The sequence below is a fragment of the Akebia trifoliata genome, chromosome 16 (genome assembly GCF_017979445.1).
Source record: "Akebia trifoliata isolate Shusen 1 chromosome 16, ASM1797944v1, whole genome shotgun sequence".
NCBI lineage: Eukaryota > Viridiplantae > Streptophyta > Magnoliopsida > Ranunculales > Lardizabalaceae > Akebia > Akebia trifoliata.
This window is the reverse complement of record NC_141390.1, coordinates 20,580,454-20,604,411: the sequence shown is the minus strand read 5'-3', so window position 1 is coordinate 20,604,411 and position 23,958 is coordinate 20,580,454. Positions and strand designations below refer to the sequence as shown.

The 23,958-nt window shown below is 37.2% G+C and overlaps 1 protein-coding gene across 2 annotated transcripts in view; it reads left to right on the top strand.

The window, feature by feature from the left end:
* The window catches only part of PTAC3 (plastid transcriptionally active 3), a 32,247-nt gene continuing 8,289 nt past the window's right edge, over nucleotides 1-23,958 (top strand). For both annotated transcript variants that reach the window (XR_015173901.1, XM_086429066.1), the window contains exons 1-10: nucleotides 1-477; nucleotides 3,585-3,756; nucleotides 3,848-4,065; nucleotides 6,520-6,580; nucleotides 12,686-12,758; nucleotides 13,981-14,058; nucleotides 14,915-15,072; nucleotides 15,662-15,830; nucleotides 17,985-18,447; nucleotides 18,581-18,964. Coding sequence is in view for 1 of the 2 variants with exons in the window: in XM_086429066.1 (XP_086285192.1) it covers nucleotides 76-477; nucleotides 3,585-3,756; nucleotides 3,848-4,065; nucleotides 6,520-6,580; nucleotides 12,686-12,758; nucleotides 13,981-14,058; nucleotides 14,915-15,072; nucleotides 15,662-15,830; nucleotides 17,985-18,447; nucleotides 18,581-18,964 (2,178 nt within the window). In the remaining variant the exon portion in view is untranslated. The remainder of the gene's footprint in view (nucleotides 478-3,584; nucleotides 3,757-3,847; nucleotides 4,066-6,519; nucleotides 6,581-12,685; nucleotides 12,759-13,980; nucleotides 14,059-14,914; nucleotides 15,073-15,661; nucleotides 15,831-17,984; nucleotides 18,448-18,580; nucleotides 18,965-23,958) is intronic.

Sequence of the window (23,958 nt, the reverse complement as noted above, 5' to 3'; positions counted from 1 at the left end):
ACCCCTCTCTGCTTTCCCTCTTATCCATTTCTCCAACCTTCACAGTCTCACGAGGTAGTTGGAAGCACAGCAGACATGGCGAACCTCTTAACCTACGCACCTACACACTTAAAATTCACCCTCGTAGAACCTCTAAAATTCCCTAATCCTGCGCACTCCACCTTCTCACCTTCGTTTCCAAGACTTCGCAATGTCGTCTTTGTTTCTGCAATTTCCGCACCCGAGAAGAAAAAATCAAGGAAGAAGAAACAAACAAAAGACACCAATTCTTCTACTTCTGTTACAGTGCTTTCAACTGCAGAGAAAGGTTTGAGATTCACATTCATGGAGGAACTAATGGATCGAGCTAGGAATCGCGACGTCTCTGGTGTTTCTCAAGTCATTTACGACATGATTGCTGCTGGATTGAGACCTGGACCGAGATCTTTCCATGGTTTAATTGTTTCTCATGCTCTAATAGGTGACGTTGAAGGCGCGGTGAGAATCGATTTTCCTTCTTTTGGATTTTGAATGTTATTCTGGTTATAGTAAACAAGTTCAGATCCGAAAATTATTCAATGGGCTTCAGTTAGGTTTAATTCAGATAAATGTTAGAAATTTCATTAAAATTGGGAAAATTCTGTGTTCTTAAAACGCTCATCAACTTTAACCTCGTCTAATATGATGATGTGAAATCAAAAAAATTAATTGCTGAAATAATAAAGTAAGGATATTATGACCTGAAACTACAACAAATTTTGAACCACCTAACAGATAACAAATGAATAGTTCTAGGTCCAGTGTAATCCTGCAGCGCTACTGCCGAATATTGAGTTAAGGGATCCCAAAGGAAGTTAAAACTTCCAAATAGGTGTGGGGTCCTAACGTTCCTTCTAAAGTTGCCTTCTTTATTTGGGTAGCTTCCTTGGGAAAAGTATTGACTCTGGACAATGTAATGAAGGTTTGGTCTGTGGATCATATCCTCATTCATTGCAAGGTGTCTTCAGAGATTTGATCTCACTTCTTGAGTCTTTTTGGCGTGGCTTGGTGTGCTCCAAGGACCTTTCGAGAGTTAGTGGATGGGTGGCTAGCCATTGGAGTGGGTTTCTCGACCTTCAAAAGAAAACTTTGGACTCTTACACCCTTTAAGATTTACTAGGAGATTAGGTCGTTCGAGGGGAATGAGTCCTCGGTTTAAGGAATCATGTTATCAACTTTGGGTCTATCTTCCTTTGGAGCAAGGTTTATCAGGAATCAAATGGGTTCTTCTTTGAAGATTTTGTAACAAAATGGGGTTTGATGTGTAGTATTGATGTGTTATCTGGTTTGCTTTTTTTCCCTTCCCGTTTTTGTAGTTTTCTTGCATGGTCACCTCGACCTTGTTTTTTTTAATAAAGATCCTTCATTTATCAATAAAAAAAGAAGTTAGAACTTCCAACAAGTCTAGGGCATTAACCTAGTACTATAGAAAGCTTATTGAACCTAATAAAGGGTTTCAAGGGTGGTCAAAGCCCAAAGATATAACTAATATGTATCAATTTTGATTATATTGGACAACAAGGTAATTTTTTTGTGGCTTTAAGAAGAAATTCCCACAATATTTGCAATTAAAATAAGAGAAATAGGGCATAAGATTGATATACTAAGGTTTTTTTTTGTGAGATGATATTGGGGTAGGTTTTGAAAGGTTTGGGATGGCCGGACAAGGGTTTTGGTAATGATTTTTATTGTTGAAATCAATTTCAGTTGTATAAAAATCAAAACAAAAAAGGAATTAGGGATGATTTAGGGTTAATATTTTGGTTTGACAAGGTCCAGTTGTTTTCTTTGGGACAAAAAGAGGGTTTGGCTAAGGGTATAGGGTAGCATTGATGAGTTTAAATAAATGAAAATAGAAAATAGGAAAAGAAAAACAGCTTGACCTGTGATAGTTAAGTGAGTAACATTTCAAATGACACAAAAATGGACCCAATACGACAAGTTTTGGCCCCTCAAAATAATGCCTAAGAAAAGTCACATAGTATCTAAACTCTTATATGAATTCTAAAATAATTAAAAAAAGTCTAAAAATAAAATAAAATAATTTAAAACTAATCCCAATAAAATAGAAGTGATAAAAAAATCAATCTAGACCCAAACAAGCTGCAACTTAAATAATTACAAAATTTCTGTTGAAACCCGTTAGTGTTGGCTTGATTTGAATCCTGCATTGTGGGGGGTGGTTTTCCTGAAAACCCATCAACTTCAACCTCCCTAAAAATCATATCTCATTTTTGATTGAAGGTTGAAGAAGATATCATCTCGAGGTTGAGAGAGGGAGAGGGGTTTCTTACCAAAAACCCATCAACTTAAACCACCCTAAAACCCATATATTGCTCTTGAGATTTGAAGGGTGAAGAAGATAGAATCTTGAGGTTGAAGAGGGGGGATGGGGGTTAGTTTGCACCTCGCCGATTGATTTGTTAATTTGCAGATTTAATCGGCTGGTCCCTAATTTGGAGGAAAATTACAAATTATTAGATTCATTCGCTGATTTTGTGACAGTGATTTTGGTTTTCTTTCTTGGCTTTCTTTCAATCCAGAAAAAAGTTCTTTTACAAAGTGCACATATGCTCTCAATAGTGACAAAACAATCTTGCAAAAAACATAACTTTGGGTGGACACATAATCCATATTCCGCCTAAATTGCTTTGTGTCGAGCAACGATTTTTTTTTTTCAGGTGTCGAGCAACAAAATTACCCATTGGAATTGAATTTGGTGACAATCTGTAGTTGCATCAGAAATGTGCTTTCCTTGTTGCATTATTCAACGTTTAGTTGATAGCTAGCTGATTATAGTGTCCTTTTTTTTCTTGTTTAAATCTTTCCCTTTGACGAAGGTGTCATAGCTATTCAAATCTCTTGGAGAACTTGAACTTATAGTTCAATTGTCTGATATACTATAATACAAAATTGAGGTCGTGGGTTCAATTCCAGCTTAACCTCATTAGAAAAAAAATCTATTAGATCTGTGGCACATTATTAGCATTTTTTTTAAATTATAATTTGTTTTCAGAATATGCATCGACAAATGTTTGGGTGCTTTTTCTTTTTTGAGATTTTTTTTTTATAGGTGCAAAGATTTCATTGCAATAAAAGAGGGCACATAAAGAAAGAGGGTCGAGGAGACCTAACTTAGTAAAGGGAAAAATTTATTCTCATACAAGCAAATCAGGTGAGAACTGAAAAGGAAAAAAAAAAAAAAGAAAAACCCACTATTAGGAGATCCCACCAAAAGAAAAAAATCCTCAAAAAAGGAACCTTGACATTTTATGAAGCAAACTTTTTTTTGTGTGAAGATAAGGTGTTTTAACAAACTCAAGATGCATAAAAAAGAAATAGGATTCAAACATGAAGAAAGAACTTGTTTCATTATTGTGTTTTCCCCAAATAACATGGTTGAAAAAAAAAGCATTTGTTATTCTAAACAAACCCATCGTGTATTGTGGCATTGTTTTAGAAGTCCTGTTGTACTATTCTTGCAAAGGACCATATTGCTAGTCATATACTGTAGTTATATATGAATTTCAGATTGTACTAATATTGGGAGTGTTGTACAAATGCAGATGCAGTCACTGCGAAGAGAATTGGGTGCAGGCCTTCGTCCTCTCCATGAAACATTCTTGGCATTGATTCGTTTATTTGGCTCTAAAGGTCATGCTACCAGAGGCTTAGAAATTCTAGCAGCAATGGAAAAGTTAAATTTCGATATCCGCCGGGCTTGGTTAGTTCTTGTTGGTATGAAAATTTTCTCATTTCATGCAATTTATCATCTTCTGTTGAATATAAGTAAGAAAATGATTGAAATTGATCAAGTTGATGAAACCAGAGGAGCTTGTCAGAAACAATCATTTGGATGATGCCAATGCGGTGTTTCTAAGGGGTGCGAAAGGTGGACTAAGAGGCACTGATGATTTATATGATCTCTTAATTGAGGAAGATTGTAAAGCTGGGGACCATTCTAATGCTTTAACCATTGCATATGAAATGGAAGCTGCTGGGAGAATGGCAACTACATTTCATTTCAATTGTCTCCTTAGTGTGCAAGTAAGTAGATGTTCACTTTAATAATGGTTCTACACTTTGTAGGTTGACTTGAATACTTGTCTTCCTATTTACAATTTTAATATTTTTATTTAAAAAATCTTACTATTCAAGATGCCCCTATCAGTCAAAAAAGAAGAGGCAATGCATTTCTTAGCAAGAATCTTACTATTTATAGTAGTTAGTATGACATGGTTTGTCTTATCATCATTGTCAAAGCATTATCCCAAAAATTTGGGGTTGCTAAATTAATCTTGTTCCTAAATTAAAATCTAAGGCTATGCCTTCTGTTAATTCAAGTTTCTTCATATTCTCTTGCTACTTCGATCCATGTTCTTCTTCGTCTTCCTCTAGGTATTTTAGAACCTTCAACTTGCACATTCCTTTTAACCAGGGTTGTAATCAGTATTTGTTGTGCATGCATAAAGTAGGTGGGAGATGTGTCAATCACCTTCTTATCCATTGCCAAATGGTAAATTCAATTTGGTGTCACTTTCTTTTGCTCTTCGATATCAACTGGATCACCCCTTCTTTGTTTTCAAAGCTTCTGTATAATTGGGCAAGTCCTAATTTTTAATGATTAAGATAGAATCCTATGGAAAATTGCACGCTTTGTTGTTTTTAGGGGATTTGGAAGAAGAGAAACCAAAGATCTTTTGATGGAAAGGAGGAGAATGTGCATGATTCAATTCCAAGAAGCTCTCTTGTATTTTGGTCAAAATTACACAGAGTTTAAAGGATTCTAGTTCGAAAATTGTTGGTCAAAATTGTGTTTGTGTTTGTGTATGTGTGTTCGTCAAAATTGTGTTTTTGTGTGTGTGCTTGCGCGCTTGATTTTTCGGTGTGTGTGGTTTTAGCTGTTATGCATATGGGGTTGGGCTTGATTTTTCGTTGCCTACTCCATGCTTTTCATTGGGGTCTTTCCTTGGTAGGTTTCCTGACATCTAGGGAAGGCCATCTATATGTTTTCTCATCTTTCACTAGCCTCATATACTTATCAAAAGTTAAAAAAATAAAAATAATTTAATTGGGTGGGATGCATCAGTCATAACCATCCAATTCTATTTCCATTTACAACATCCTCTTCTATCTTACATCTTAAGGGTAATAAAACCGAAGTCTTGAAAATGGTCACTTTGGAGATTTTTTGGCCATCAATTTTTACTAGCCCTTCTTCTCTATTTGTCATTACTATGTACATTAGCAACTAATTTAAGTTATTCAATACCGTATTGAGAAGTTTTCAAGTGTCGCCATGAAAATAATTCCAAAGGTAGTAGTGCCAAGGTAGCATGGTCCCTTAGCATTGACCCCAAGGGACCATGCTCTTGAATATGTACAACTACTTCATGTAGAACTTTTTTTTACCTCAATAAATACTACTTCATCTATAACTTGAGAAAATAGATATGGACTCTAAATTGATCCATGACGTGAACCAATAGTAAGTGACTTGGTTTGTTGATTAAAAAAATTCAAGCACACTTAAAATTGTTTTCTGCTGCCAAGCTCTCAACTACTCGCATTACCATGTGATGGTAACTTTAGAATTTGCATTTCTGCCTTCCATTGCCCGTCACTTAAATGTTTTTTATGCTTATTTTAGCATGTCCTAAGATATATCACTAATTTTTTACATCAGCCACCATACTTCTAGCATTTCTATGAAAAATTTGGAATTTCCACATTGTTTGAAATATTTTCCCTTCAGGCTAATAACCAATATGGACCTCGAGGTAGAAATTTAATACAATGGGTGGTAGCAAGGTGTAAAATCTCGTTTTGATGCAATGCATTAGTCAGGAGAAAAATGGAAACCGTGCCGACTGAAACATTCTGAAGTCAAAACATTGTTTCAGGTAAATGTTTTGCTCCGGTCTTGGCCGAAACTGGAATATTCTATCAAAACATTCTGAAACTGAACAAAACTTTGGACCATGGGTAGAAGCTAAAGAAGGAGACATGGTGTATTTTAGAGAAAAACTAATACAATGAAATGTAATTTATTGCAAAGACTATGAGACTATCGTGATGTGGGATGAAATGAGTTCTTACATTAATTATCTTTTACGAGTAATCTATGTATTAAAAAAGACTTTTTTTACAAGTTGCTAGTTGGGAACTTGGGATATGGTATAAAGTTTTGTACTGTTTCATAATGTTTCGTCCAAGCATTTCAGATGAAACATTGACCCCAAAACAGTGAATGGTTTGGGAATGTTTCAGATTGTCTTGGAATGTTTCAGTCCAGACTGTCTTGGTTTTTCTCTTGACCGAAACATTGCCTCGAGACGAGATTTTAAACCTTGAGTTGTGTTTCTTATACTCTAGTTCGATTTGTTCATTCGGCCGGCACTCCATATGCTAGTCTTTTACATGTATCCCCTGCTGAAATTTATTTATTTGTTTTTTGATTAGTCCCTGCTGAACTATTCTTGTTTTGGTTCAATAATTTAGGCTTCTTGTGGAATACCAGAGATAGCTTTTGCGACATTTGAGAACATGGAATATGGAGAAGGTTTACATTTTTCTTCCTGATCTCTTGTGCAGATACATATGCAATTAATATTTTTGGTCAAGAAACTTATGATTTTGGAACTTTAATGTTGGATAGCAATTAAAGATTAACATTGGATGGCTGCATTTTCATTATCTGTAAAGCATATGTGTAAGGAGAATATGGAAATATGTTTTACTCATGTGAAGGATGGTGCATGCATTGCCTCATATTTTATTTTGATCAATTGCATGCTCATTTCCATTTTAAGATGCAAACCACACAAAATTAGAAATTTTGTTGAAATGTTAGTACCACTATTAGTTGCCATTTGGAATTTTGCAGTCAGACTTTTGGCTAACTTCCAACTTAGAGTTATAAAGTTGTCTCTATGATTGATTGGGTCATACGTGCCAATCTACTAGAAGCTTATTGACTGATAGATTGATTTCTTCATTCTAATTTATCACTCACAATTAATTAGGTCGCATTGGGAAACCTCTGTTCAGATGGAAATGCTTTTATTCCATTTAATCACTTCTATATGAATCATGATTGCACAATTGGCAAGGTTCATTCTTGATTGTAGTGTTTGTAAGGGAGCCATGGTTCCCTTTGGGAGGGGCGTAGGTTTGGAGAGGTTGGCCTCAGTGGCAAATTCCCAATTCCTTTCTTAATTATTTCTGATTGGAAGATTATCCAATGTTGCAATTATGGCCATGGAAGGGGAAGAGGATTGGGGTACACCAATCCCTTTATAGGTTTTTTTTTTCTCCACCTTAACTTCCATGTTGGACAAGATCCTGACTATCAATCATTTGATTGATAGAGGGCTTGACTTTTCTATCAGGCATGCATTGTGCAAGTCAGAAGATACTGTGGACTGGATTCTTATTCATCATCATTTCTCTTTGGAAATTTGGATTGAGTCCTTCAAATTTTTTGGCAACTTCTAGATGGTCCTTGGAAAGTCTTTGATATCTTTGACATACGGTTTTCACATACGGTTTTCAAAGGTCTCCTCTCAAAATGGAAGGTCTTTGTGGGATCTTCTCCTCTTTCCATGTGTTGGTCACTATGGAAGGAAAGGAACCATAAAATATTCAACAGTTGGGAATGGAAGAGATGGTGATCAAGGTTGAGTTATTGTAGGTGTGAATGTCCATTTTATAGAAATTTGGATTATATCCTTTTGAGGATTTTTTGTTTAGATGAGAGGGTTTGATCAAAGGGTAGGGTGACAGTTTAAGGTGCAATTACAAGGTTTTGTGAGATTCCCTTTTACTTCTCTTGTTGTATTGGTGTTCCTTTGCTTAATTCTAATAAAATTGGTTCCTACCAATAAAAAAACGTGAAGAATTTCTATGAAATTTTTTTCTATTTTGGTTGTAGTCATAGAGAAATGAAAAAAGAGGGGCTATCCTCATGTACAAAGGAGCCCTTGTGTAGAATAGCTAATGGGAGGGCAACCATGTTGAAAAATGGTATTCCTTCCTATTTTAGATGTCTAGCTTGGTAAGGTACTGGTACTATTCATCATCATTTTCATAATCTAAACCTTATCCTAAGGATTTGGGGTTGGCTAAATGAATTGTGTTTCTCCATTTACCTGTACCCAGAACTATGTCTTCTGTGACTGAAAGTATGTTCAAAAACTTTCACCATCTCCATCTACCTTTTTTTAAGCCTTTTTCTTACTCTTTTAAAACCTTTAACTTGAATTTTTTTTGTTGAATTAGGGCTGTAATTGGCTTTCGTTGAACATGCCCAAGCCATGTTTTTTTGTTTTTGTTTTGATAAATGGATGCCCCAACCATCTTAGTTGACTTTCTCTTAGTTTGTCACCCATTGGAGCTACTCCATTTTCTCAATTGTATTTGTTTCTAATTTTATCTTTCCACTCATTCATCTCAAGATCATCATCTTTGTTACACATTCAATTTATTAATGTGATGCTTCTTGACCATCCAACATTTAGCTCTATAAAGCATAGTTAGTCTTACAATTGTCTTATCAAATTTTCCTTTAATTCGATTGTTATGTGTCGGTGACATAGTATTCTAGAAGCACACTGTTGCTTTAACTTTTTTGTTTTTTTGATAAGTTAAAATTTTATTTATGTAGATAGAGGGCGAGATGACCCCAAAATACCTACTTATAAAAAAGATGCGAGGGAAGCCCCTTAGGCAAGTACACTGCTGCTTTAACTATCATTTTTTTATAAGTTAAAATTTTATTTATATAAAAAAGGGGACGAGATGACCCCAAAGTACAAACTTGTCAAAAAGAAGAGAGGGAAGCCCCTTAAGCCGCCTCTAAGTTACAAACCAACTCCCACCCAACAACAAAATCCTCAGAGTAAATTCCTTTAAACTCTTTGTACACTCCCCTCCCCCCCACACACACACAAAAAAAGCCCTGGAATGGACAACCAAAGATCGTGCATCAGAAGCTCCTTGCCCTAAAAAGTGCTTAAGAATGGTAAATAGAAGAAGACTCCAGAGAATCCGTTTAGAAGCTTTGAAAGAGAAACCCCACGACAACCCACTAAACCAAAAAGACCGAGAAAGTGAGACCACACTTGTTGGGCGGTGACATAGTGAAGGAACAAGTGATTCTTTATCTCCCCATTTCTTAAACACAAGCAACAATTTGGGGTTTGGAAACCTCTTTTAATTAACTGATCCATTGTGGTTATTCTCTCCAAGCTAGTCACGCAAAAACTGATACTTTAGAAGGAACCTTTGCGCCCCAAACTAAAGATGTTTGAGAAAGTAGAACTCGACCTAGGTAAGCCCGAAACATACATAGATCTCACCGAGTAAACCTGTCTCTCGTACTGTCCCAAAATCTTCGATCATCCCTACCCGTGAAAACATTAGTAGTCTCAACCAACTCCAAAAGCCTCCCCATACTGATGAGCTCCCAGTCACTAAAATTCTGCCTGAAATCAAAAGCCAATGACCTCAACATGCTGTCCCCAACCAGAAAATCTTCTATTGGCCTCCCCTTCTTGGTAGATATTGCGTAGAGATCTCAAAAAAGCTTTATAAAAGGCAACTCCCCATCTTCCCAAAAATGGATCCTATTGCATTTCCCCACTTTGAACTTCACCTTCTTTCGGAAAAAAGGAATTCTCTTGAGTATGCCTTTCCATACTCCAAAACCTATAGCCCCCTTTGTCCCTCGCTTTCCCACCCAAACTGCTTCACCCCATACTTTTGTGTCACCACCTCTTTCCATAGACTGTCATCCTCTTCTCCGACCTCCATAGCCATTTCGCCAACAAAGCCGAATTCATAGATGCAAAATTTCTAACCCCCTTTCTGCTTTGACAAACAAATCTTCCAATTCGCCATATGGTATTTTCTATTGTCATCTTTATCATGCCAAAAAAAATTCCTACAAATCCTATTTATATTCAATTCCATACCCCAAGGCAAGGAAAAAAAGCAAAAGGAAGTAATTAGGGATAATGGCAATGGTACTTTTGATTAAAGTTAACTTTCCCTCTTTAGATAGGTATTTTGCTTTCCACGAAGTCAACCTCTCCCCCATTCTTTCAAGATTTGAATCCCAAATTTCTTTGCTTCTATAGGACGCACCAAGTGGAACACCCAAGTAAGTAATCGGCAAAACTCCCACCTTTAAACCAATTGAAGCCACTAACAACTCCACCCCATTCGTTATATTTACCCCAAAAATTATGTTTTTCTTCAAATTACTGGAATGCCTGACATTGCCTCAAAACAACCAAGAATACCGCTAAGAAATCTCAACTGAGTGGCTGAGTGGTTTAAAAAACAAGTATATCATCAGCAAAATGAAGATGCGAGACAATGTGAAGTTGGCTACCTACTTTGAAATCTGACATGTTCCCACTCTCCACGGCTTTCAACACCATTCTATTAAGGATTTCCATTATCATAAAGAAGCGTTGACCAAGATACAATGCGAAGTTGGCTACCTACTTTTAAAGAAGCCTTCAAGAGCCCCATTAATACACATTTCATCATCCAACCCACTTCTCCCCAAAATCCATTCTTCTCAAGACATACTCTAAAAAGGACCAACTTACATGATCATAAGCTTTCTCTAAGTCGATTTAATAGATGAGCCCTGGTTCTTTCGACTTTCTTCTGGAATCTATACATTCAATTGCAATATAGACTCCATCCAAAATTTGCTGACCTGTAATGAATTCCCCTTGGGAAGGACCAATTATAGTTTGATCACCTTCTTCAGTCTTGAAGCAAGTAACTTGGATAAAATCTTATACTTTGAACCCACAAGACTAATAGGCCGAAGATCAGAAATATCATCCTCCCCTTCTTTTCTAGGGATCAAAGCCACAAAAGTACAATTCTAGCCACGATCCAAGAAGCCATCCCTTAAGAATTCCTTGAGAAAAGCCAATAAGTCTGACTTGATCATTGTAGAAGGCCTTAAAGAAAGACAAAGAGAATCCATTTGGCCTAGGAGCCTTATCATCCGCCAACCTAAACATTATCGACCGAACTTCCTCTTCATCAAAGGGTCTTTCGAGCCAAGTCTACCGCTTGTCTGAAATGCTATGAAAATGCAAGTTCCCAATCACAAGTCTCATGGGAAACTCCTTTGTGTATAAATTTGTGTAGAACTCAACCACCTCTTCATCCCCCACATTCACCTCGTCATTTACCTTTAACCTTGCAATGTTATTCACCCCACTGTGAAAGTTGGCCATTCAATGAAAAATGAGTATTCCCATCCCCCTTCTTTAGCCACTTCACTCTCGAATCATATGGGCAACATCTTCCTCATTCTCTTCCTCATGTATAATAGATCCGAGACACTGAAAGTGCTCCTTTGGAGTTATTTCTAGACCAACCATTTTTATTGGACGGTCCTCTTCCTAGGTATCAGTTCTAAATTTACACTCCACGTACTTGGTCTTGGTTTACTTATTCTAAAGCCCTTGAACTTCAATACCTCTTTGTAATTCTTGTTTTGCGTTGACTCACTCTCTAGTTTCATCAATTATTATTACATCATCCTCAAATAGCATACACCAAGGTACATGATGTTTAACATGAGCAATTACTTCATCTATAACTAGAGCAAACAAACAAGGGCTCAAAGCTGATCCTTTATATAAATCAATAATAACTGGGAACTCATTTGCCACCTTTCCATTTTCTCTCACACACGTCACAACCCCCTCATTTGTGTCAATATATCCATTTGAAACTCAATTGTCACCAAGGTACTGGTACCATTCATAAGGGAATGTATTATCTCATCTAGGAAAATATATATAATTAACATGGGTAGTGACCTAAAATAGTTTTATTTAATGGGTGAAGGCTATACTATTTTATGAATATTATATTTTTTGCTTGATGAAGACTTAAGACAGTTTGTGGGACACTTATTGCCATCTTGATTCTAAGAGACCAAAATGCTCCAAAGTTAGAAAATGGCTATAGTGGAGGGATTTCAATGTATTATTTGCATCTTTGCGTATCATTTCATGTCAAGATTTTTCCAATGTATTGTGCCGCCTTGTTCTATCTCATTCAAGACTTCTGTTTTGTTAGCTTATCGAGACACTGAATACGTCTAGAATTATGAAGCTTGAGCTATAGAAAAAGAGTTGGTTTATGTATCTATGTATGGATTTCAAATTATTGTCAAAATCACCGTAGTAACTCCTTAAGCAGGGTCACATGTGACTGTGTTTGATGATAACTGATGGATAGGTGGTTCTTACGTCATGTAGTAGGTGACAAGTAGGCTATATCAAGTATTAAGTGTGGGTCTTTAGATGCTACATAGGTGCTTGTAGGTTCTGCGGAGTTGTAAGCATGCGACTATCTATGTTCTCTGTGTAAACAGAGATAGAGATTCCGGTATAAGATATAGAGACACAGAGGATTGTTGTCTGTTAGGAGTTCCAGCAGAATGTTGGACGTAATGCTTATCTGGTTGATTTGGGAGGTGTGGGTTCGTGGGTCTGCGGATGTGACCTATTAAGATGTCCATTGTGCTCAAGGTTTTCATGGTGCTAAATGCTAATGACTGCTTTACCATGACAGATTTTATGAACAGGTTTTCATGATACTGATTACTGACTTGTCATGACAGATTTTATGAAACCTGATACAGAGACATATAACTGGGTGATACAGGCATATACCAGGGCTGAATCCTATGATAGGTAAATTGTAGCATTTAACTTATTCACTAGCTTCTTCTACATACCTTCATAAGCAATCTACACTGATTTATTTGGTTTACTTGAGCACGGCATTTTGTCTATTATTTACTAAGTGTTGCTGCCATTATATTCTTCATTTTTTTGGCAAAATATTAATTTGTCTGTTCAGAACATGGTTTCAAGCTTAGGCCCAAAATGCAATGCACGTTGAACAAAGGTTATCAACCAGTTTGTGTACACAATGTTTTTATCATGTTTGTGTGTTTCGAACTAAATCTTGAAATATTCACAAATCTATGTTACCCAGCTATGGCTAGGACATGGGAACAAGACGGCGTGTGGCTATGATATGGAAAAATAATTGATGGACCCGATTCAGTTATGGAATTTTGGATGGAGACAATTCAAATCATACCAGCCTCAAGTATATTTGAATATTAATCCTGCTGACATCTGCAGATGATGTAAATGGTGGTTGCCGGGTCTATAGTTTACACCAAATTGACTGCTTGACTTGATGATTCAAGGCACTCTGATTTTGCTCATTGTTATTTTGGGAGGAGTAGGTGCTTATCTAGCTCATTGACTGATGGATAAATGTTTGGATTTCTACTTTTATGTTTTAACAGGGGTTTCTGAATCAATTATGTATCCACCAATTTAATAAAAAAGCAGCTCTGATATTATGTTGGAGAGAGAGAGAGAGATTGATCTACCCTAAATATTTTTAAACTATAAAATAGGTATAAATTATAATCACGGTTTAAATTTTTGTATCCTATAGCGACATTTCGCTTTCGTCCTAGACTGGAACAAAACATTGCCTTTTTAAGGAATGTTTCAGTTGAGACAATCTCCCTAATCAAAACATTGCCCTGAGATGAGATTTTAAACCTTGGATATAATAAAAAAAACACCCTTAATAAGCTGAGACAATATGACATGATTCCTCCCAACTTACGTCATATATCCACCCCAGATAAATAAAAGTGCCTGTTATGTACGTATATATTGGCTAAGAGTTGCTACTTATTTATAGTGATTATCTAATTTTATTATCTTAAGCATTAATTAATTCCCTTTATTTTAGTAGTATTATCTAGCTCAATTGCTTGTAAATAGTTGACCAGAATTCATGATACGACTTCAATTACTGTATTTTGTAAAATCCTAACTTTCTTTTCCTTTTTTTTGTCCCTTTTGGATTGAAATTAATGTGAAGGGTGCAAGATGTAGCTGAATTACTTGGCATGATGGTTGAAGATCACAAGCGTTTGCAACCTAATTTGAAGACTTATGCGTACGCAAAATTCTCTTCCATCGTGAATTAATTCTTTGCTAGTTGTAATAGGTTTATCTTTTATTGTTGGAAAACTTAATATAGCATGGTAAAAACATTAATTGCTACAAGAGGTTTGGTTGATTATCGATTTTCTAAATCCTGTTAATTAAGGCCTTACAGAAATCATTATTTGTTTATTTTTATTGTTTTCTTCATTTTTTAGAATTATGTCCACATATCATTTGGTTTCTACCAATTAGTGACTTTAATGTTGCTTTGCTGTTTCCAAACCCTAATGGAGTAGAGTTATTTCAGGTTGGAGTCAGTATTAGAATTTTGGCATATTCTTTAATGAATTATATTGTCTTTGCCTTTTGAGTCGTGGTTACAAGAAAATGCATTTCCCACAAGGCTAGGTGTTTCATGGGGAAAGCTTTTGGGACACAGGTGAAATCCAGTTTTCCACAAATGTGGGAAATGTGAGGGACATGTTTGGGAAACACTACAGAACTTTCGGGAAACGCTCATCAAATGTAAAAAAAATGATTTGCTAAACATTTTAATCTATCTTGGGTTCTACACCTTTTCTTTATTTTTTAACTGCTTTTTCTGACCCTTTTCAGTTCTTATGTTTCATGCTCTTGCAAGATCTGTGTAACTTAACATATTTTTGTTCTTTTTGTGAGGTTGGACTAGGAGGGTGCATATTGTACCTACATATATATATATATAGAGAACTTTGTTAGAAGCACGATTTTATCTTACTTAGCCGAAACAAACAAAACAAAAAAGCAAAGTTCTATCTTTTCATTCTCTTCACAATTTTTTGGAGGCCTGTCTATGACCTTGATAAATTTAACACCTCCTTACTCAGGCTATTGGTGGAGTGCTTTACTAAATACTGTGTCGTTCGAGAGGCAATTCGGCATTTTCGTGCTCTTAAGAACTTTGAAGGAGGAACAAAATTTTTACACAATGATGGGAACTTTGGGGATCCACTTTCGTTGTATCTACGGGCTTTATGCCGAGAAGGTATGTGTGAGTGTTTTAAACTGTCTAGGGAAAAAAACTCAAATCCTCAATTACTTGACATCCTTCTTCTACAGTAAATCTAAAACATTTACTTGCTTAAATTTACTTAAATGGAACTCAAACTCATGGTATAGCATTTACATCAATGAATAAACAAGCATAATTTTACAGATTTTACTAATTTGACCACTCCATCCATTATTATCACCTTAGGAGTTAGCTGTTTGGCATTTGAAACTTGTAATGCAGCATATCCTCCTTATAGAAACTTTGTCAAATTAGTACGGACAAAGTAAATTCTGAAGTTTCGAATTCTTAATTCTATTTCAACTTTTTCAATGCATAGTCTCAAAAGTCTCCATCAGAATTTTGATGTTGTTTTGGTATTTGTTATAATACTTTGTTGCTCCATGACCCTTGCAGGACTTTTTAGTGTAACCTAAGTTTTACACTTATCTACAGATAGCATGACTAGTATAATGTAATGTTTTTATCTTTTGATAGTTTTTCAATGAGGATTCTATATTCTATGCTTGCCCACCTAAATTTACTATGCTCTTGAGCTGGTCTATTTATCTTTTGCTATCAGGAAGGATTGTTGAGTTGCTTGAAGCATTCGAGGCAATGGGTAAAGATAATCAACCCATTCCACCAAGAGCAATGATCTTGAGCAAAAAATATCGTACTCTAGTTAGCTCGTGGATTGAACCTTTACAAGAAGAAGCTGAACTGGGATATGAGATCGATTACATTGCCAGGTTTGCCTCATAATCTTAGAATTAATTATTTAACCAGATAATGCATAAATTGCTATCATGGAATTCTTAGATACATGGAGTGGGTTCCCAAGTATGAACTAAGAATTCTCTTCCCACCCCTATGAAGTGAGTTCATCATGGAGTTGCAAACCATGAATTGAATTCGAACTAAGTGGCAACCCATAAAACCGTGGGTCATTTTTTGCCCCCCCCCTCCTTTTTTTTTTTTTTTGTGTGTGTGTGTGTGCATATTTTTGTTTTCTTTTACACAAAAATAGTTTTTTGTTTTAGAAACCTAAGTTTTGAAGAGAAATCTAAAAATCCCTCTTTGAAACCCTATTTTCTCCCTACACCAAGATTTCTTACTAGAGCTCCGATTTCAATTCCGTTGCTTCGTACAACTTTCTTACAAAGATTGTAGTCAAATAGAAGCAACAAATCAAGGATTTTGTTAGGTTTTGAGGTATGCGATTTTTCAGTTTAGTTTCTTAAAGTTTTTACCTTTTTTTCTTCAAAATCTCATATTTCTCTCTTGTTTTTGTGTTTGATTCTTTTGTTATGTATTTTATTCTTCCTATTTATGATGGTGATTGATGGTAGTTGATAGAAATGCCTAGAGGAAGTGGTAAAGATATGCAAAAAGGTGGGGGTAATAGAAAAAACCTCGCTTGGAAGCATGGGTTGAAGTTGATAGACCAAATTCGGGTGCGGGGAGAAGTTATGTGTACATAAAATGTCTTCATTGTTCTAAAATCGTAACGGGAGGGGTCAAGAGGTTAAAAGCAGTGTTTTAAAGTACCCAAGGCGTACTTGAGGCGAGGTGTAAGCCTCCATTTATTTAAAAAATAAATATATAACAGTTATAATAAATTGATAAAAAATTATAAAAACAAGTAAACAACCATCAAACGTCAAATAAACATTAAACAATAAAAATGTAGGGAAGTAAGAATGTAATATAGTAGCAATGTATTATCAATCATAGAGTCATAGGGTATCAAACATCAAATGAACAACTAGTCTAAGCCTAGGAATGGAGTTTTAGACCCTAGTATAAACTAGAGAAGAATTAAAACAACTAAAAATCATCTTCACTAGTTGGGTCTTTTGTGTGGGCAGTTTTATTGATCCATACTCCACACCCAACCTAGGAGGCTCTCTAAATCTCCTCCTCACCATCCTCATAACAGATCCTCTTCCTCCTTCCTATAGATCTGGGTGTTCACATTGAGAACAAAGCTCATTCACATGTCCACTCTCCCATGGACCTCCTTATTCACTGCTTCAACTTTGCCTTCGTATGCCGAGTATTAGAGGGAAGTTATACCCTTTAATTTTTTTTAAGGATGACATAAATTCTTCAGTCATTGTTGTAAAAATAAGAGTATGTGAGGTACTCCTACTCTGTTTGCAATTCCACATTCTTAATTCTAGAAAATGAGAACTCTCTTAATTTCTGATGATCTTAATTTAAGCAAAAGTTTTTATATTCCCTTAAAAGTGATTGTGCTACAATTAAGAAACTAAAATTGGGTCAATGTCTAGAACAATTTTTAACTAAAACTCTAAAGTAATTCCATCAGTCTTGTACCCTGTCTATAATTTGAACATGGATACATGGGTCTATCCATTTTAATTCAAGCCCCCCTTTTTTTATGTGCAGTCAGGAAGCTAGTCTAACAAGCTTCTACTTGGTACTGGAATTAAGGCATTGGACTATAGAAAATATGCCTGCAAATGACATGATGAAATTAGACTGGACTTTCAAATGATGGATATCAATCTTTTATCAAACACTTGAGAAACAAAACAGGGAAAAAAAATCCTAAAAGGAGGGTTTTAGGTCAACTTAGCAGGATTGAAAATGCCCAATAGTGATCAATGCCCAAATATCAGGATAACACTAAGAAAATATGCAGAAGAATGGTGCACAATTTGTAGTGCATACACAAAGAATATTATGAAAAATTGTGTAGGTAGGCTATACCGGTCTCGGTCAAGTGTGCACCAATTTCATGAAGCATTTTCTTTGCTGCAGTTCCTTATTTTGTTCATTTGTGGTAAAGCAACTCTATATACTTCAGTTAATTAGAATAATGATTTTTTATTATAGATTCTGCTTCTGAATGAAGATTCTTTTTACTCAATCATCAGGTACATAGAAGAGGGGGGACTTACAGGAGAGCGCAAGCGATGGGTCCCACGCAGAGGGAAAACCCCTCTGGACCCTGATGTCGATGGATTCATTTATTCGAACCCGATGGAAACCTCTTTCAAGCAACGATGTCTTGAAGATTTGAAGATACACCATCGCAAGCTGCTTAAGACCCTTCAAAATGATGGACTAACAGCCTTAGGAGATGCATCAGAATCTGATTATCTTAGAGTAGTGGAGAGATTGAAGAAGATTATAAAAGGTCCTGACCAGAATTTGTTAAAGCCTAAGGCTGCTAGTAAGATGATTGTCTCTGAGTTAAAGGAAGAGTTAGAAGCACAAGGTTTACCAACAGATGGAACTAGAAATGTTCTCTACCAACGAGTGCAAAAAGCAAGGAGAATAAATCGTTCACGTGGTCGGCCTCTTTGGGTTCCTCCTATTGAGGAAGAAGAGGAAGAGGTTAATAGTTCTCATGACACATTTCGGAGCTTTATCCCTTAGACGTTTCATCTTCTAGACACAAAAAATAATAATAGGTTGTTTCTTGTTCAACTTCTAGTCTGAATCAGTTCCTATGTCATCTGTTTTGCAGGTCGATGAGGAGTTTGATGAACTAATTTCACGGATTAAGTTGGAAGATGGAAATACTGAGTTCTGGAAACGTCGTTTTCTTGGAGAAGGATTAAACAGTGATCTTGGAAAGTCTAGTGAGATTGGAGATTCAGAGCTTCCAGAAACATTGGATGATGTAGATGCTGTGGAGGATGTTGCTAAAGATGCTGAAGATGATGAGGTTGAGGAAGAGGAAGAGGAGGTCGAACAAGCTGAAACGCAAGTAGAAGACAGGGTTAAGGAAAAGGAAGTTGAAGCTGTTAGGCCTCTTCAAATGATTGGTGTCCAGTTGTTGAAGGACTCTGACCAAACAGCTAGAACGGGTAGAAAATCAAGGAGGAAAGCGTCTCGATTTTCAATGGAGGTCTGAAATTGATAATTTAACCTTTAATCCTTTTTATATGCTAATTTTGTCTATTTTATTCTCTCTCTCTCTCTCTCTCTCTCTCTGTCTTATATATATAATAATAATAATAATAATAAAACACAATAGTGGGGCCTACTTGTGGGGGATAAACGTCCCCACAGCTACAGTGACCCCCCAACTTTATTGATTTCCTCCTCCCCTTGAACTTTATTGTCTTTCCTCTCTTCCTCCCCCACCTCCTTTCCTTTTTCAATAATACTCCTCTAACTTTATTATCTTTCCTCTTTTACCTCTTCAACTCCAAAGTTCTTTTCAATAAGAGAGCTGCTATTGCCACTCCAACTTTTGTTAATGCCATATCAATATGTGTGCTAATCTTTGGTGATTTATATGAATTGGGGATGGTGTTAGCAAAAGTTGGTGTGGCAATAAAATCTCTCTTCAATAATACCTCTCCAATTTTAATATTTTTTTTTTCCTCTTTTACCCCTTTAACCCCTAAAGAGGATGCCCGTGCCATAGGTACGGGCAAACTCTAGTATATATATATAGAAAGGATCTCCAACCAACAAAAAAGCCCACACTTTTTGTTCTATAGGAGATCATCCTCACAAAAAATCAACCCATTTTGAAACTTCTAGCCCATCAAAAGTGGTTTACAAAGAAAAGGATGGTCCACGATTCTTCAACTTGTCAATTGGGGTTAGAAGTTTCGGAATGGGCCGGTTTTTGGTGAGGATGATCCCTTGCCATAGAGATCATCCTCACCAGAAATCAGCCCATTCCGATACTTTTAACCCATATGGGACAAAAAACGTGGGTTTTTTAGTGGTCTGTTGATCATGCCCCTATGTATATAGATATATTACACACACTCCAGAGTTTTCTCGTGCCTAGAGATCATCGTCACCAGAAACCAGTCCATTCTGATACTTCTAACCCATATAGGACAAAAACCTTAGGTTTTTTAGTGGTCTGTTGATCATGCTCTTATGTATATAGATATATTACACACACACTAGAGTTTTCTCGTGCCTATGGTATGGGCATCCTCTTTGGGGTTAATAGGGTAAAAGAAGAAAGGGAAGGGGTATTCTTGGAGAGGGGTATAAGAGGAAAAGCAATAAAGATAGAAGCAATCATCGAGATACATTCTTTATGGTGTATTAAGATTGAGACAAAGGAGGTGAAACAACCGTCCTGTTTTATTATATAGACTAGAGTTCACCCATGCCTACGACACGACTATGTTTTTTTGGGTTAAGGGGGTAAAAGAAGAAGAATTTGAGAATAATTGTGTCAAGTCTCATTGTGAGAGCTTGGCAGGAATTTATATTAATTACCAAGGTCAAATTACAGAAAAGTCCTTATAAATAAGGATTAAATAAAAGACTAGAAAATAACTATATCAACAAACTAAATTATTTCCAATACTCCCCCTCAAGCTGGGGAGAATATATCAACTAAACCAAGCTTGACAAGATGAGAATTAGTGATAGATGGACCAACAGACTTCGTAAACATATCGGCAAGCTGATCTGAGGAAGGAACGAAGACTGTCTGAAGGTCACCAGATCGAACTTTCTCTCTGAGAAAGTGAATATCAACCTCAATGTGCTTAGTTCTTTCATGAAGAACAGAGTCAGAAGCAAGCATAATAGCAGACTTGTTGTCACATAGTAGAGTAGAAGGACCAGAAACAGGAAAACCCAACTCTGTCAGCAAAGACCGAAGCCAAGTTATTTCACATGTACCAAGGGCCATAGCACGATACTCAGCTTCAGCAGAAGAACGAGATACCACATTCTGTTTCTTACTTTTCCACGAGATAAAATTATTACCATAAAAGGTACAAAAACCAGAGGTAGATCTCCTATCTGTAAGAGAGCCAGCATAATCAGCATCTGTAAAACAAGATAAATGCGGCGAAGCAGTGGAAGAGTAGAAAAGGCCAAGACCAGGACGTGACTTCAGGTAGCGAAGAATATGATAAACTGCATCAAGGTGAGATGTACGCGGAGTATGCATGAATTGGCTGACCACACTAACCGCAAAGGACAAATCCGGTCTAGTATTAGTTAGATAAATCAGACGACCTACAAGTCTCTGATAAGAGGAGGGGTCTGATAAAAGATCACCAGAATCAGCATGAAGACGATGATTCTGATCCATAGGGGAGGAAGCTGGACGACAACCAAGCATCCCAGTGTCTTGAAGAAGATCCAATGTGTATTTACGCTGAGACAATGATATACCATGACTAGAGCGAGCCACTTCTATCCCCAAGAAGTACTTGAGTGGACCTAAGTCTTTAACCTCAAAAACACGACCTTAACCTTATCGATCCACTGTGCATCATCTCCAGTCACAATGATATCATCTACATAGACCAAAACAATGGTGCAACAACCATCTACTCCTCGACGAACAAAGCAAGTATGATCTGAGTGACATCTAGAAAATTCCAGAGAAAGAATAACCTCAGAAAAACGTTGAAACCAAGCTCGCGGGGACTGCTTCAGACCATATAGAGACTTAAGAAGACGGCATACCTTCCCAGAATACTCTCCCTGAAAACGAAACCCTGGAGGAGGGTCCATATAAATAACCTCAGTCAAATCACCATTCAGAAAGGCATTTTTGACATCAAGTTGGTGAAGTGGCCAAGAGTTACACGCAGCGAGGGAGATAAGAAGGCGAACAGTGGAGAGTTTGGCGACAGGAGCAAAAGTGGCACCAAAATCTTTCCCTGGGGTCTGTGTAAATCCCTTAGCAATAAGTCGCGCCTTATACCGATTAACCGTACCATCTGCGAGATATTTTACTGTGAAGACCTATTTACAATCAACAGTCCGCGCCCCAGACGGAAGAAAAACAAGTTCCCAGGTATTATTGGTTTGCAAAGCATCCATTTTTGCAGTCATAGCTTTTGTCCACTGAGGGTCTCTTAATGCCTCTGAGACAGACCGAGGAACCCGAATAGAATCAGTTGCGGTAAGGTAGGCCTGATAAGAGGAAGAAAAACCCTGATAGGAAACAAACTGGGCAATAGGATGATCAGTAACACACTGTCGCTTACCTTTGCGTAGGGCAATAGGTAAGTGAGAGTCAGAAATAGACAGAAGAAGAACAGGTATATGTGTGGAGGTAGAAGAAGGTATACCTAAATCCAAGGAGGAGGTTGGCAAGGGTGTAGAGGGGTGAGTGCGACTGCGACGAGTGTAGACCTGAAGCTGCGGCGAAGGCGGAAGAAAAACTGGGGAAGGTAGCACAATAGGAGAGGAGTCCTGCAAAGTAAGAGAATCCTGCAAAGTAGAAATAGCATGATAGAATGGAACATTTTCAAAGAAGGTAACATCAAGAGTGTGGATGATACGACGAGAAACTGGATCATAACACCGATACCCCTTTGACATAGAAGAATAACCCAAAAAGATGCATCGAATGGTTTTGTCATCCAATTTTGTACGATTGGGGGTCTTGTCCTGAACAAAACACGTGCACCCAAAGACACGAGGTGTAATAGGAAAAAGAATGCTATCAGGTTGAAGGACATGAAGGGGTACCTGCCCTCCCAAGGTGCGACTTGGAACACGATTAAGCAGAAAAGCCGCAGTAAGGACTGCCATATTCCAAAATGACTTTGGAACATGCATTCCGCGAATAAGACAGCGGACAATGTTCATGAGGTGGCGATTCTTGCGTTCCGCCACCCCGTTCTGTTCAAGAGTATAAGGACAAGTCAACTGGTGAAGCATACCATTCTCATGAAGATGGGAACGAATCCCATCAGATATATATTCACCCCCATTATCAGACCGAAGTGATTTAACAGTGATATTGTATTGAGTCTGAATCATTTTAAGAAAATTAACAAAAATTGGAAGCACTTCAGAGCGTGAACGCATCAGATAAACCCATATGCAACGAGAGTAATCATCTATAAAGGTAATATAATAGCGATGATCATTAAAAGCAGTAACAGGGGAAGGTACATCAGAATGAATTAAATCAAATATTGCATTAGATCGATGCATACGTGGAATATAAGATGTACGTGTGTGTTTAGAAAGTTCACACACAGAACATTGAAATTTATGTCCACTACAAGCAGTTTTTAAAGCAGGAAATAAAGAACACAAATGTTGAAAATTGGCATGTCCTAAGCGAACATGCCATAAATCTAGAGTATGTGATGTAAAAATGTGACTGCCAGACGATGGAAGTACAGAAGCCGGAGCAGCACTAGGCTGAGATCCATACACGTACAGTCCATCCCTCTCATACTCCTTGCCAAAAATCCTCTTCGAAGTCAGGTCCTGAAAAATGCAGTGAGTAGGAAAAAAGGTAACTGAGCAATTATGAGATTTAGTAATACTGCTAACAGACAAAAGATTAAGAGATAGGTTAGGGACATGAAGTACAGAATCAAGGGAAAGCCTAGAGAATAAAGACATGGTACCCTTACTGTGGATAGGTGTAAGAGATCCATCAGCAAGGCGAACTTCTCTATGGGTGATGGAAAAAGTAGAAGAAGTAAAGTGGCTAGACTCACCGGTCATGTGATTAGAGGCACCAGAATCAATAACCCATGTTAGAGGAGCAGGGCTAGACTGAGTGACATTGAATGCAGAGGATATACCTGGAGGTGTAATACCCGAGGCCGCCGTCGAAGAAGGTTTAGTGTGAGCTTGAAACTGATCCCGGACAATAGTGGCAATCTGAGTCTGTAACTGTTGCAAGTTAATCGTGCTAAGTGAAGATGGATCAGTAGATGAAGACTCCACTGTAGCAGCACGAGGAGCAGTCTGTCCCAAAGATGAAATGGAGGAAGATCGTGGTATCAGATGAGGATAGAGCTGAAAGCAACGAGCCTTCTCATGACCAGTCTTCCCACAATGACTACAAGTAAGGCCACTCCCTTTACTACGACCACGGCTACCACGGCCACGATTCCCTGATCTAAGGGTACGGTGGTCAGAGAAACTCGA